We start from the raw sequence: 15,589 nt of genomic DNA, 5'->3' as shown, positions 1-15,589 counted from the left end.
GCCTTTAACGGGTGCTTAAGGCGGCCCCAGGTGAGACCATGGAGATGTTAGGGCCGTTGTTTGGTATCTTTCATCTACTACGTCACACGTCACCCATTGCGTATACGTCAAATAAACGGTTAATTCGGTAAAAAAGCTCTAATGCAAACAGGTTCAATTACCTCTTGCGTGAGATACGTCAGTGTGTGTCTACGTAATGTAGGCACTAATTAAATTACCACTAACTGCACATTCCATTAACTGATAACAAACAATGAATACCGAGTACCAAATACAACACACAAAAAATTCTTCGTTACTTCTCCAGCACTGACAACTGCTGTTATTATTCATTCTACAGTTGCATTCGGGGCTTTTGGTTTAATAGCAAATATTCAATCGTTTGCAATACGAACTCTAAAAAAATTATAAGTAATTAACATTTTATTAAATTTTTATTCATTTCTGTGTGTTGAAAAAGAAGGTAACAAATTGTTGAAAAAAGTTTTGTGACGACAACGACGATCATGAAACAAATGAATATTGGCCTTTGTGCCATTGTGGCTTTGTTGGGTAAGTGAAGAAACGAAATGTAAAAAACGAACAATTTTAAGTTTTGGTTGTTGTTACTAATACCCTTCAATAACAATACGAGTCCACACCACAGTCATCAACAAATGGCGCTGTCATAGATAATGCATTTTGTTGTTGGATTTTCTGCGAATATTTTCCCGTAAATTTTATTGTTTATATGTGTGTGTTTGTTAACTAATTTGTGTTTATTAGTAATAACAACAAAAACAACTGACTTTTTTGCGTTTCAAACAAAACTTATCAACATTATCATTAAAATTTTCTTTGTTTTCTGTTTTTTTTCTAGGTTTGAGTGCAATTAATGCATCTCCTGTCCACCAACAACAACAATTGGTGGGTGCCAACAAATGCACTTGGGGACCAACGTACTGGTGCAGTAATATAACGTAAGTTTTTTCCTAGACTTCTTGACTGACTTGTGTGGTGCATTTCCACAGGCACTATTTGCGTGTTTGTAAAAAAGTAGCAGCGGCAACAACACCAATTAATATTAACTATGTACAAGAAAAATTGCGTAGTCATTTGTTGCAACGCCCCAAACCAAAGACACGACCGACCGGCCATTGTTGCTGTTAAACAACCAAAAAATTCTACTTATTTTTCCTTTCTTATTTTCTTTGCTGTGGTTGTGGTATCGCTTGAAGAAAAATGTTAAAAATAGCTTTTCAAAGCTACACAATTATATTTCCAGCAATGAAAGAAAACAACAACTAGACTGGTCAATAACACAACAATCAACAGACTTTGCTAAAAGAAATATGTACATACTGAAAACATATGACAAAACTGACTGAAAACAATGACATTGCTTTCCGGATGAGTATTTAGTACCTCATATTCCCGGTTAATATATTTTGCTTTTTTATGATTTCTATCTTTTTTTGCAATTATCAATAGCGAATTGATAAGAATAAATGGGGTCTTTGTTTTAGAATTAACATTTTATTATGGGGATGCCAGATTGAATTTAGTTTTAATGGGATTTGTGAAAAAATAGGAACCTGCGTTTTTTATGTTATCACATAATGAGGGGTTTGCTGTTCAAACCACCAATATCGAAGGAGGACTTCTTCCGCTCCAAGAGGTGGTCAAAAGTCATTTGTTTTATCAAAAAACTTTCAACTAGTGAATGGGAACTTTTCGTGAACAGATTTACAGAATAAATTGGAATATCAGGCCCAATATGAGTTGTTGTGGCTGCACCGTCCTGATCTTATATGTACACTGGCGTTGGCCTTTGCAGCTAGCGTTATTCTGTTCCATTATATTGTTTGTGGCAAAATGTACATTTTTATACCCTCAGCCTTTAGGCTAAGGAGGGTATATACACTTTGAAACGATGAAAATGTGCCTCATCGAAATAATGGTTTTAGACCCCAAGTATGTTTGGACGAAATGTGTTTCAGACAATTTGGAGTCGATCTAGCCATGTCCGTCCGTCTGTCTGTCTGTCTTGCTGGCTGGAGCGCACGATGACTCTCGAACGGATGAACCGATTCGGTTCAAATTTTGGTTTTCGTAATATTTTGCCCAAACTTAGTTTAAGATGAGCTAAATCGGTCCACTCCTTCCGGTACCTCCCCCACAAAAGTTCGAAAATGTTCGGAATGGGAGTGACCGATTTGTTCCATACTTTGTGTAGCGTAAACTATCTACCAGTGTAATGTGAGGTTCCAATATGGTCTCAATAGGTCCACTCCTTCGGGTACCTCCCACACAAAATTTCAGAAAAGTTCAGTTTAGGGTCATTTCTCGTATCGCTTTGATTTTAGCAACTTGTATTCACTGCCCTCCATACGACGGTACAAGTTTCATCAGGGGCAAGTCCATTCTTCCTGAGAAAATAGCATGAAAGTTGCAAAAAAAACCCCTATGACACCGTGTGAGGTGGTGGGGCGCAAGATAACTCTCGAACGGATCTGCCGATTCGGTCCAAAATATGGCCTTAGTAATATTTTGTCCATACATAGTTTAAGTTTGAAGATAAGCCAGATCGGTCCACTCCTGCAGGTACCTCCCCCAAAAAAGTTAAAAAATGTTCGGAAAAATTGTTCGTACGGTAACTCTTGAAGGGAGTGGCCGAATTGGTCTACACTTTACACATCCTAATATATCTACCAGATATGGATCAGGTTCAAATATGGACTATATTTGTCCACTCCATCCGGTATCTCCCACACAAAATTTCGGATATGTTTACTTTAAGACCTGCAATCGAATCACTTTGATTTTTGTTGAAGCAACTTGCATTCGCTGCATCAATTACGATGGTAAAATTTTTTCAGGGGCAAGTACATACTTCTTGAGCAAACAGCCCGAAGGGTGCAAAAACCCCCTATGGCACTATATGTAATGGCTGGAGATCCACTTCCATAATGGTCAATGTCGATCCATTCCTTTAAGTATCTCTTCTGCAAAACTGTTGCTCTTTAATCCTAATGAACATTTTCGTCGGTTCATACATCCAAAATTTTTAAAACCCCCCCTAAATACATACGTTTTTGGGAAAATTTTTTTCAATATACACAGGCTTTACTTTATCCGATGATTACACATGCAAGTAACTTGCAGACAGTTGTGTATACACATTATAGTCGAAACTTCAATTTTTTCGAACTGACACTTGCATGTGTAAACGTTCGGAAAAAATTGAAGTTACCCCCCGTTTACACATGCAAGTGGCAGTTCGAAAAACACAAATACACTCACACATATTCATTGCCACACCAACTAACAACCTTACTGCCGACAAAATTTTCTTGTCAGTAATCAATGTAAGTGCTTTGAAAGTAACTTCAATTTTTTTCCGAACGTCTACACATGCAAGTGTCAGTTCGAAAAAATTGAAGTTTCGACTATAATATGTATACACAACTGTCTGTAAGTTACTTGCATGTGTAATCATTGGGTTACTTTCAAAGCATGGTACAATAATATTTGTACAATAGTATTTGTACCATGTTTCAAAGCACTTACATTGATTACTGACAAGGAAATTTTATAGGCAGTGAGGTTGTTAGTTGGTGTGTCAGTGAATATCTGTGAGTGTATTGGTATTTTTCGAACTGTCACTTGCATGTGTAAACGGGAGGTTACTTGTTGAAAAATATTTTATTAATTTTTGTTCTCGATCAAACAAAAATTGTCTACAATAACATGAGTTTGTAGTAGTAGATTCGAATCGTATTAGAGAAACATACCATTAGTTTATGTTCGAAGATGGGACATATCGGTCCACTCCTTCGGGTACCTTCCCCACGAAAGTTAAAAAATGTTCACTAAAATTTTGTGCACGATAAATCTTGAATGGATTTGGATGGACCACACAAAATGTTTTGGAACACTTCTCGGATCGTCATGATTTTTTTTTGCACCAGCTTGTACTCGCCGTCCCTCTTACGACGGTACAATTTTTTCAGGGACAATTCCCTACTTCCTGAAATAATGGACCAAAAGATCTACATAACCCTGCCGGCATCAACTAAAATAAATGATGAGAACGATAACTCACGAATTGATTGTACAATTAGCCGAAATTTTGCCCATATTAAAATCTCTTCCAAATGTACATCAAGTTTGGAGGAAATATATATCGGAAACACGCACAGACGTAGCCAGGAGGAGGATCGATGTTTGATGCTGGTGAGAAGACTGTGATGTTGTTATGACGCATCAGCATAGCTAATATCGAGGGATTCCTAAAAGACCTTCAAACCGAGGCTGCATCATTCAGGTCTTCATTAGAAGACTTAAAATACATTTTCTGCAAAATAGATTTTTGAGGTAGAACACTCTGAGTAAATGTGCAATATAATTGCTTAAGTGACCGAGATCTATTTGTGCAATCCGTTGAATTGTGGTGTTTTGGCCTTTAGCTGAGCTGTAACAAAAGCATACTTACTATGCGGAAATAATATTTGTCATTCGGGATCTCGGTTTACACTGCTGCGTAATTTTAAACCAGCCATTTTAAAATTGGTGTGAGTTTTCCAACTGTACCTTGAAATTCTAGCCGATAAAAATCATCGATCCGATAAGGAAGAACACAGTCCTTTCTCGATCTATGAGTAATTGAAGAAATTCAATATGCCCTCATTTATTTGCTTTTTGTTTAACTCTGATTGTAAAACCAACAACAACAGTAACAAAAAAATCACATAATAAATAAGAAAATTAGCACAAATCGTATTAATGGCATTTTTTGTCGATAACCTTTTTGTTGTCGTTTTTATAACAATAATAACAAAACCTACCGCCAGTATAATATTTCTGTCTGTGTCCAATATTCAATTCATGCTGGCATTAAAACAATAACAAAACAAATTATACACATGATTTGAAATTCACATTGAAGTTCATAGACAGGATTTTTTTTCCAAAAAATATAAATTCCTAATGACTTCCTTTTTGAGATTGCATCTTAGACACAAAAAGATTATTATTGGTCATTTGTAATGTTTTGATTGGAACATAAGGGAACACTATATGTGTGTATTTTATTTTTAATGTACATTCTATCATGTGCATCTTGCATGTGTTTTTTGTGTTTAATTAAATTATTGCATTTGTTGCTTCTTTTTGTTTAATTGTTTTTTTTTTTTTCAATTTTGATGACTAAGTTCGAACGGTGTTAATAAATTGCCTTCTGCTTTTGGCGTGGATGTTTGAATGTCACAAGTATTTGTTTTCGTATCGTTTGTAGCAAGGCGAATTTAACATCATGGTTTGTAGAATGTAATATTTGGAAAAATATAAGGGAGGTTTGTAAGTATTTATAGTAGGAGATAAAGGAAGTAATAAAAACATATTTATATAAATATGGTCAAACTACTCCGATTAATATTATCTGTCATTTCCTGAGTATTTCAGAAATGTAAAACTCCCGTACAAGTGGTGTTGTACTATGTCCGACATGCCGTTCAGACACGGCGATAAGAAGGAGGTCCCAAATCGTACATAATTATATAATTTTTGTAATAGCCGAAATAAGAATGGATTTAAAACCTCCCGCCTCAATACGGTGCTCTTTGATATATTTGGTCACCTGGCAGAATGTTACTCGCAGTCCAGACCTTTAAAGTAACATGCTCATGTTCCTATTCCTTTACTGTGGGAGCATCTTTTTTAACATAACCATCGGCTAGGCCAACGCAATCACCGTGTAAGTTAATGATTCCTACGAAAACAATATTGACCGTCAGCGTGGATTGTCCCGTAAATCTTTCGATGATTTATTCTAACAAATACTGTGTTAATTGCTTTCGCAAGAATTCTCAATTCTTACTGGTTAAGAATTGATAATAAGGCCATACCATATGCTACACCTCTTTAACTGCTTGAGGAAAAACAAAAAAGTAGCCGCTGCTACAACAACAAGTTGGCACCTGCTGCCATACTATTATTCCCTATTCTTTCTGGGCAATATAAAATCTTTGGAATTGGAACTTAGCACTTTCCCTGTATCTTCTACGATGTTTCAGTTTTTGATTGAATTTTCGAATAGCATTTTGACACAACGGCAGCGGGTTCTTTCGTACCTGATTGACCCGAAATCATAGTTTTTCGGCCAACCCAGCATCAAACCTATGCTGCTACATAGGTTTCTATGCTGATACAACAACTATAGTCTAGATTTTCGCATTCACTTTTTTATCAATTTCTCTCTATTCTGGTGGGAATTAATTGTCTCCTTCCATCCAAAAGGGTTAGGTTAGGGAGACTCGGCTATAACATTAGCAACACATTATGTTGTCTGACGGACAGCAAGCATCCTGGTCTCATCATGAAGATAATCCTCATTTTTTATTTGGACGCAACCCACCCATACCGATCCGGAGAGCATTGTTTTGTGACGCCTTCTCCATGTGTGGAAAACAAAGAGACCAATGGCCATATGTGTACCTATCAACGTCTCCTTTGCTCCAAGAGGTGCCAGCTAATGCTTTTAGGACTTCGCTCCTGGATTTCACGTTTTGGTTAATTTGGGCGGCGTGAGAAGAGAAGTAAAGAAGATTATCGAAAACTACCCCAGGGACCTTTAAATTATGAAAAGTTGGGATACGCCTGCCATAGAAGAAAATGGACCCGTTCAGGAAGTGAATAAGGATACTGTGGACTTTGGGGGAGACAACTTTAGATTACGCTTCCGTATGAAATTTGTGATGGTGTCTAAGTAGTTAGGAATTTTAGCACTTATTTATTAATCGATGTTTACACCTGATGAAATTATAGTGCAGTCATCCGAATGAAATTATAGTGCAGTCATCTGTAGTAAGCGCAAGAGTGATTTGCAAATACTAGTACAACGTAATAGAAGAGTATTCAGACCTATCAGTGGCCAATTTAAATGAGCAGGCAAAGATTCTTTCTGTATGTAGGCATATTAATTGTTTTAACACCTGCCAGGAAGAAGTTCTCTGGTTTAGAGTTTCATTGTTACTAAAGAGAATCCCTAGATGAAAAAGCTTACCAGAATACACTCAGATGGAGTTTGATAAAAAATTATCGCGTGAATGCCGTTCTCTGAGTAAATCTCTTAACTACCGCAGCTGCCTTTTATCGAATTTGAATGCGGTTGGTGGTCACAGCCCATCGAGGCATCCACATTCCTTGAGTTTGAACCACCAGAACAAGATTAAACAGCCTCATTCCATTATCCGATGGAGGCTAGTTTCCGACAGAGATATTATTCTTTCCTAAAACAATTTTTATGATTTTCGACACGTCGCAGCTTGAATCAATAATATATATCATCATATGTATGATGGAGAGGGGGTTGATTGAGTCAGTCATTACAGGGCCTTGAGCTATATCTAACTAGTTCATTAGCATTTTCATTTCTCACGATTTCACTGTATCAAGGTACCCAAAAGAATCGGAAAGTATATTGTAGCTTTGACAAGGTCAATCCGCACTACAAGACGAGCTCAGATTTGATATTGAAGGATTAGGTGGCTTTAAGAGCAGCTTGGTTATAAGAAAACAGTTGGAGAGCGAACGGGACGCTAATCATAGATCCGTCTTATAGAAATATAGATCGTCCAGAGAGGGCTACTTCGTTTCCAGATATCTCTACTGGAATTAATGACATCAATATGTATCGCCATATAGGTTAGGTTAGGTTATAGGATGCGCAGCTGCTGTAAGTAGCAGCCACTCCATTCGGAGACTTTGCGGTCCATTGTGATCATCCTGGGTTTGAGTAGTGTTAAAAGTTGGTATGTAGTTGACGGTTGTAGGTGATGGTTGTAGGTGAAGTAAGTAGTTGCAGATCCGTTGTGGTGATGATTAATACTGGTGATGGATTGACAAAAAAGCTAAAGAGAGGAGATTAGTTTTGGATAGGAGAAAATAGATAGAAAATGAAGAGACAAGGGAGAAGTAGAAAAGGTAATAAGAGTGTGAAGGAGAGGAAAACATGATCATTTGAAGGTATAATAATATAATTGTTCCACAAACATCCCAGATGGGACAAGGGAGACTTCTCTCATATCAATGAGTGCACGCCGATTCATATTGGCTCAATGATATGGGACCTACTTTTTATTGCCGAGTCCGAACGGCGTGTCTTACGACACCACTTGTAGAGAAGTTTTTCATGGCTTAAATACTCAGGAAATGTCGCCAGCATTGAAGGTAGATTAACTAATATACTCAAGATAACCCGCCCCATAGCTATTTGAGGCCGAGAGAAGGGAAAAAGTTCTTCGCGCCGAGATTACCGGCCAGATTGACTTTGCAACCCGACATCCAGGATCATCTAGCCAAGTTCTTTTGGTTTTCTCAACGTAGAACCTGATGAGTTTGTCTATGAAGTGCCAAGCTGAGGTTTCACACCAACCTCCATTTGCATGTTGGTTGATTGTGATCCCCGCCTCGCCAGTTCATCCACAATCTCATTTCCCTCAACACCACAGTGACCAGGTACCCAACAAAATCTTACTGACATACCACAGGTTTTCAAGATAGACCTACAATCTCGAACGATCCTAGACTTTATAGTGAAAGACCCTACTGCTTTTAGCGCTGCCTGGCTGTCAACATATATAGTGACTGCCCTGTTTGCTAAGTCTGTCCTTCCCACTAGTGCCTCTAGGGCCTTCAATATTGCAAAGACCTCTGCCTGGAAAACACTACAGTTGTCATTAAAATTAAACGAGTACCTAATGTTCAGTTCATCAGAGTACACACCAGCACCTGTGCCATCTTCCATCTTCGACCCATCAGTGAAGATAGATAGGCTATCCGGAATTGGTCTGCACTGAACCCATTCATCCCTATCGGGTATTAAAACGTCAGGTATAGTGAAGTCAAGAGTTGGTAAAATGTAGTCGGTCTCACCCCCTCTGTTCCCAAGCACTAGCTGACTACACAACCGCCGTAGAACGTTTGCATGTCCAAGCAATGAGCAACGCCACATGTCAAGTTCCTTAAGCCTCAAGGCACACCTGGAGGCCTGATACTGTACCAAAATGTCCAGAGGTTGGATATTTAAAATAGCATTCAGCGCCGCCTGGGCTGTGCTTTTAATAGCTCCAGTAATAAGAATTGACGCGGCACGTTGCACAATACTTAGCCTAGAGAGGTTTGATTTATTGCTGAGTGCGTGCCACCAAACAAGACAACCATAAATCAGGATAGGACAAACCACAGTCATATACAGCCAGTGGTTTGAGACCCCAGCTCTTACCTATCGTATCGCCATATAGCGTGATATGTTTTTCAGTAGTTGAAGCTGACCGATGCATTTTGTGTAATTTGAATTACATATATTATTTATAGCACAGCGAACGCCATCAAAGAAAATGCCCATAGGGTAGTAGAATGGGTCGCATACTGTGTACATCCAGTGTATAATCAAGGCGTACAGTCCCCAAATCTTAGTAAAGAACAGTACAATTTTATCTATAGTAACAACACTGTCCTGTACCACCTTTTCGGAATGATGGAAAAATCATTAATCCATGATTAATGTAATTTTGCTTAGAATTGTATTGATTTTTTAAGCCATAGTTCCATAGATTTCTGTAAAATCGAACTTGTAGTCTTATCGCGTCCTCAGCACATTATTTTTGGACTGCAAATTTTGGGAATTCTCAACATTTTGGAAGTAAGTTGTATTGTAAAGAGGTCCAGAATAAAATTAAAAAACTAGATGGGAGCACTATATGAATTAATAATTGAGAAGAACCCCAATTTCATTATGGGCTCAGAGTATTTTTCTGATAACAAGAAATGACTTTATTAATAATAATACTCTATCAATAATAAATATAACATATATATATATATATATATATATATATATATATATATATATATATATATATATATATAATTATAATAATTTAATAAAATTCTGTCATTTCAATCTTTGTTTCCATGGCATATCGCACCATGCACCTCTTTCAATTTTATGAAATATTGCATTTTACCCCAAAATATGTCTAATCGGCCGTTTGCCTTTTGACAATTTATACGAGCTATCTTTAAAGTTAAAACAAAGAAAAAAATAATCTGCTTAAATAAAATTCTTGTTTTTTTGTTTTGTTGCAAGTTTGCCGCTGTTATTATCATATAATGCACCCATTAGCAATTCTGAAAAAAGAAAAACAAAAGAATGGAATTCAGACTCTAGGCTTGATAAAATTACATTCAGAAACGTCTCCCATCTACCCATTTATCTTGGAAAAACAAAAGTGACATATGAAAAACAACAAAATGTGCATTTGTTTATGGCATGATGGTTCCCAAACAATCCAAAGTAATTGAATTAGTAATAAATTCTTTGAATCAAAGTCCTTTTAAAGAAATTTGAAACTTTAAAAGTCAACTTGAAATTTGAAACATATTTACAAAACAAATCATTACGTTGGTTTTCATTTGATTGTTGTGGTTTTGAATTAAAGGTCTTTCACATCCCATTTCCCCTTCCTTTATTTTGAAATTTTTGGTAAATAAAATGACTTTGTTCTAATTTTTGTGCAATTGTACAATGAACTTTTTACAATATTATTTGATTAGTGCAGTAATTCAAAATATTTGCTTTTTTTTTTTTTTTTTTTTTTTGTAGTTGTCCCCCTTTATCATTATTTTTCCATGAATTTCTGAGTTATTCCAATGGATTTCGTTATAGTGTATTTATGTGTAATAGTAGTGTGGCGTTATTATTAATCAGACTTGGATGGATTTGTCATATTTGTTGTTGTTTATTTGAAATGCAGGCCGCTTGCATTTGACTGGGCCAGTAATTTTATCGTTAGAGGCATTTTTGTTTATTGTGTTTTTCTTTATGTGTATATGTTATTTGTTAACTTGTAGTTCATTTTTTATTGTGATTCATTTTTATCACATTGAATAAGCACGGATTGAAACTTATATTCTGTAGCAGAAGCAGATAAACTTTCATTTTCATACGAAATGATTTGTGTTTCTGTTGGAACTAAACTAAAATTATGTGCGGTCGTCATAAAACACATAGGTTTATATAAATTCCTGGCTTATCGTTCTTCTGAATAATGCTACTGTGAATAATGGTTTCAATATGATATTATTGTTGAGATATTATTTAATTTTTTTTTGGCAGTTTTTCCCCTACAAATAATCTCTGGGAACAAATGGTGGAGGAAATATTCAAACTTAAGGAACTCCCGTTTTTATCTTCCAATATTTTAAATACTTATCTCGGAGTTCAGTGAAGGCTTGTCTATAGTTAAAGTAATTCGCAATCCAGTGCCGGATATTAATATAATTCAATATAGGTCATTATTAGAAGTTACCATTTGTTATTGGTTGAATTTTAAAGCACAAAATAAATACATTTAATATTTTTTTAAACTACACGTTCGAAAAATGCTACCAATAACAAAAATTGGCTTGTAACAACAGGTGTATGCCTGAAATCGGCATTGAATAATACTTGATTGCTTCGAATGCACTGAATGGATTTAGTATTGCCACAATGTTCCATTCCATAACACCATATTTTGCCTATTCGCTGATATTAAACAATAATTATAGTATGTAACATCGTCGATCGCGGGTATGCTTTGCTTTTCGGGTCAGAGTATATTTCATGATAGTTGTATCTGTAACAGTTCTTCTGCTTAATCTGACTCTGGGTCTATCTCTATTGGAGTTAGTTGAGTAGGTTTGTCAGGGAAGTTGAATGGGTACACTGTGTCGTACGGGCCTGTGCCGCATGCTGGGCAGATGTTTTGCAAGGTGTCTTCGATTGTTGACCTATAGGAATTCAGACGGCTGCACCATCCTGAGCGTAGTTGAGCCAAACCTATTCTGGTTTGTCGTGGCTGCTGAGGCAACTCAGCAGCGATGAATAAGGGACGCTCTCAGATGCTGCATTCACACGATAGTTGTTGTTGTAGCTGCATACGTACCCAGCAAAATTTGACGGAAGGGGTTCTTTGCGATGACGTGATTTCATGTCATCTTTTGCATTGGTTCAAAGGAAGTCGTGGAAGATCCGATCTTTTCATTAGGATTTGAACCAATGCAAAGGAAGTCGTGAAAGATCCGATCTTTTCATCAGCATTTGTACCCATTCCATCGATCCAATAGAGATGATGTTTGTGTTTTTATTTACACACCTGTTTATTTTCATTTTGGTATGTTCCAGTACTGCAAAAATCTACTAATTTTTACTATTTTTTCCGATAACATAAAGGAAAAATTGTTATCGTAGTAAAAGTAAGTAGATTCTTGCAGTTTCTGGAACAGACCAAAGTTGTTAGAACTGTCGTCGTGATGTTATCTTACATTTCCTGCATATCAAAAAACTAAAACTTCTAAACAATTGGTATTATATGAAGTCCCAACCATCGAGCTAAAAATAGAATCGGACTGCACACATTGCTATTTTAAAAGTTCCCTTGTCTGTTCTAAATCTGACATAGAATGAAATCAATCAAATCTCGCTTCTTGGAATTTGAAAAAAAGTCTGAAACGAAAAGGAACAAGAATCTGAAAATAAAGAAGAAACTACTTTTGGAAAGAAACAATTAAAAATAAATTAATTAAGCATAAATGGTATTTTCCATAAAATGTGTCTCCTCCCCGTTCGTTACATTTTGTTCTTAGAGATCCCTAAAGCAAGCCGGGTTGTAGATCCCTACATATTTCCGTCACTAAACAAAAGAGTATAAATTACCAAAATGTTATCAGCCCAATTATGAATGTCAACTCCCCGTGAGTTTTCTCACTTGCTCCTTTAAATTGAAACGGCAGAAAGGCAAAACTCACGGGGAGTTGACATTCATAATCGCCCTGTATAAAATAACAAAATTATAAAATAAAAGTAATTTACGAAATAAAAATACTTAAAGGAGTGCATTTGGAGTCCATGTCGAAATCTGAACTGGTGATAGGAAGATAATTGAAAAAAAAAAACTTTTGTAAGATGAAAGAATATCAGTTGCGGAGAACGGAGGAAGTAATCTTTTGCGTTGCAGCGGTGGTGATTACATTGCAATTTTGGATGTAAACTTTTGAGAAACTAAACTGATAAATTAATTGTAGTTATTTCATGAATTCGTTTGAATTAATAAACAGCCCTATTCTGAACGCATGGGAGTTGGGAACCCAGCAAAATTTGACGGAAGGGGTTCTTTGCGATGACGTGATTTCATGTCATCTTTTGCATTGGTTCAAAGGAAGTCGTGGAAGATCCGATCTTTTCATTAGGATTTGAACCAATGCAAAGGAAGTCGTGAAAGATCCGATCTTTTCATCAGCATTTGTACCCATTCCATCGATCCAATAGAGATGATGTTTGTGTTTTTATTTACACACCTGTTTATTTTCATTTTGGTATGTTCCAGTACTGCAAAAATCTACTAATTTTTACTATTTTTTCCGATAACATAAAGGAAAAATTGTTATCGTAGTAAAAGTAAGTAGATTCTTGCAGTTTCTGGAACAGACCAAAGTTGTTAGAACTGTCGTCGTGATGTTATCTTACATTTCCTGCATATCAAAAAACTAAAACTTCTAAACAATTGGTATTATATGAAGTCCCAACCATCGAGCTAAAAATAGAATCGGACTGCACACATTGCTATTTTAAAAGTTCCCTTGTCTGTTCTAAATCTGACATAGAATGAAATCAATCAAATCTCGCTTCTTGGAATTTGAAAAAAAGTCTGAAACGAAAAGGAACAAGAATCTGAAAATAAAGAAGAAACTACTTTTGGAAAGAAACAATTAAAAATAAATTAATTAAGCATAAATGGTATTTTCCATAAAATGTGTCTCCTCCCCGTTCGTTACATTTTGTTCTTAGAGATCCCTAAAGCAAGCCGGGTTGTAGATCCCTACATATTTCCGTCACTAAACAAAAGAGTATAAATTACCAAAATGTTATCAGCCCAATTATGAATGTCAACTCCCCGTGAGTTTTCTCACTTGCTCCTTTAAATTGAAACGGCAGAAAGGCAAAACTCACGGGGAGTTGACATTCATAATCGCCCTGTATAAAATAACAAAATTATAAAATAAAAGTAATTTACGAAATAAAAATACTTAAAGGAGTGCATTTGGAGTCCATGTCGAAATCTGAACTGGTGATAGGAAGATAATTGAAAAAAAAAAACTTTTGTAAGATGAAAGAATATCAGTTGCGGAGAACGGAGGAAGTAATCTTTTGCGTTGCAGCGGTGGTGATTACATTGCAATTTTGGATGTAAACTTTTGAGAAACTAAACTGATAAATTAATTGTAGTTATTTCATGAATTCGTTTGAATTAATAAACAGCCCTATTCTGAACGCATGGGAGTTGGGAATTTTTTCCCATTCCCACATTTTCGTATTCTGAACAAAATTTTGTGGGAGTTTTTTTCCCATTTCCCATCTCCCCTCATTCTGAATGAAGTTCGAATTGGGAATTTGTTCCCATGGGAAAAAAGTATACATTCTCTATCTTGAATTGTGGGAGAATTTTGTGTCTTTTTGTGGGAAAAATCTCCCCAGCAAACAGTGTGGGAGTTTGAAAAAAAAAAAAAATTCAAGAAATTTCATATTTTTATGAAATTTCATATTTTAAGACATCTACACGACAAAATTATTGCAAATATTTATAATCGCCATGTGTTTGCTTAATAAAAGCATACAAAATGTACTGTAAAATATGTCATTAGTACACTTCGGATTTTGCATATTCTTATATGATACAAAAACCTGCAAGAATCTAACATGTTTTACACCGATAAAAAATTTTCCTTTATGTTATCGAACAAAACAAAAAAAAGTAGTAAAAATTAGTAGATTTTTGCAGTTCTGGAACAGACCATATGTATTGAAATACGAGAAAAAGAGTCATGGTTGATTCTATTAACGCAGAACAACAAGTAAAAACAAATCAATTTCAAAAGAATTTTTGGCAATAATTATTAAAATATATTGGAAAATAACCATAATATATACAATCTTTACAACTTTTATTCATTTTCGTAATATAACCTTCGGGTTTTTTAAATCAGACGACCAACGTTCTATTGAAAACGTGTTAGTCTCCTCAACGACACGACAACGATCACAGGCGTACATACATATATGCCAAATTATTGCAGTGCTATTCCATTTTCCGAAATGCCTTTTCTTCAATAGGATCGTTATTTTTGAACCTAGAAGCTTGAAATTTTGCAAGGGCATGTGTTTTAGTTTTAGATTCAATCACAAACGTATTTTATTATTATTATTATTATTATTTTTTTTTGATACGTCTTCGGATATTTATGGTGACGATATGTAATAACAAGCAAAAATATGTAATATTCGAAAAAAATATCCGAACTTATCTTTTTGAATTTTTTTAAAAATATGCAAAATACGAGTTCTAGCGATCATTAGAAATAAGTAAAACTAGCGATATACTCGTTAAACCCCTAACTAAAATTACTCGGTATCAACATACAATTTTTAAATTCGTTACAAACTTAAAAAGTTCCTATTACTTTTTACATAAAAATTATGTTTGCCTACTAATTAAAAAATGCTTACACC

The 15,589-nt window shown here is 35.6% G+C and overlaps 1 protein-coding gene across 2 annotated transcripts in view; it reads left to right on the top strand.

Annotated features, from left to right (window-relative positions):
* The first annotated feature begins 230 nt into the window (after nucleotides 1-230).
* Sap-r (prosaposin) overlaps nucleotides 231-15,589 on the top strand; it is a 32,185-nt gene continuing 16,826 nt past the window's right edge. The window contains exons 1-2 of one of the 2 annotated variants that reach the window (XM_073960053.1): nucleotides 231-552; nucleotides 860-959. In XM_073960053.1, the coding sequence (XP_073816154.1) occupies nucleotides 507-552; nucleotides 860-959 (146 nt within the window). In that variant the 5' untranslated portion in view covers nucleotides 231-506. The remainder of the gene's footprint in view (nucleotides 553-859; nucleotides 960-15,589) is intronic. The other variant, XM_073960052.1, reaches the window with a different exon arrangement.

Source organism: Musca autumnalis, unplaced genomic scaffold (genome assembly GCF_047663935.1).
Source record: "Musca autumnalis isolate F117 unplaced genomic scaffold, ASM4766393v1 scaffold_1, whole genome shotgun sequence".
Classification (NCBI taxonomy): domain Eukaryota; kingdom Metazoa; phylum Arthropoda; class Insecta; order Diptera; family Muscidae; genus Musca; species Musca autumnalis.
Note: the sequence above shows the minus strand (reverse complement) of the source record. Positions and strands in the feature narration are given on the sequence as shown.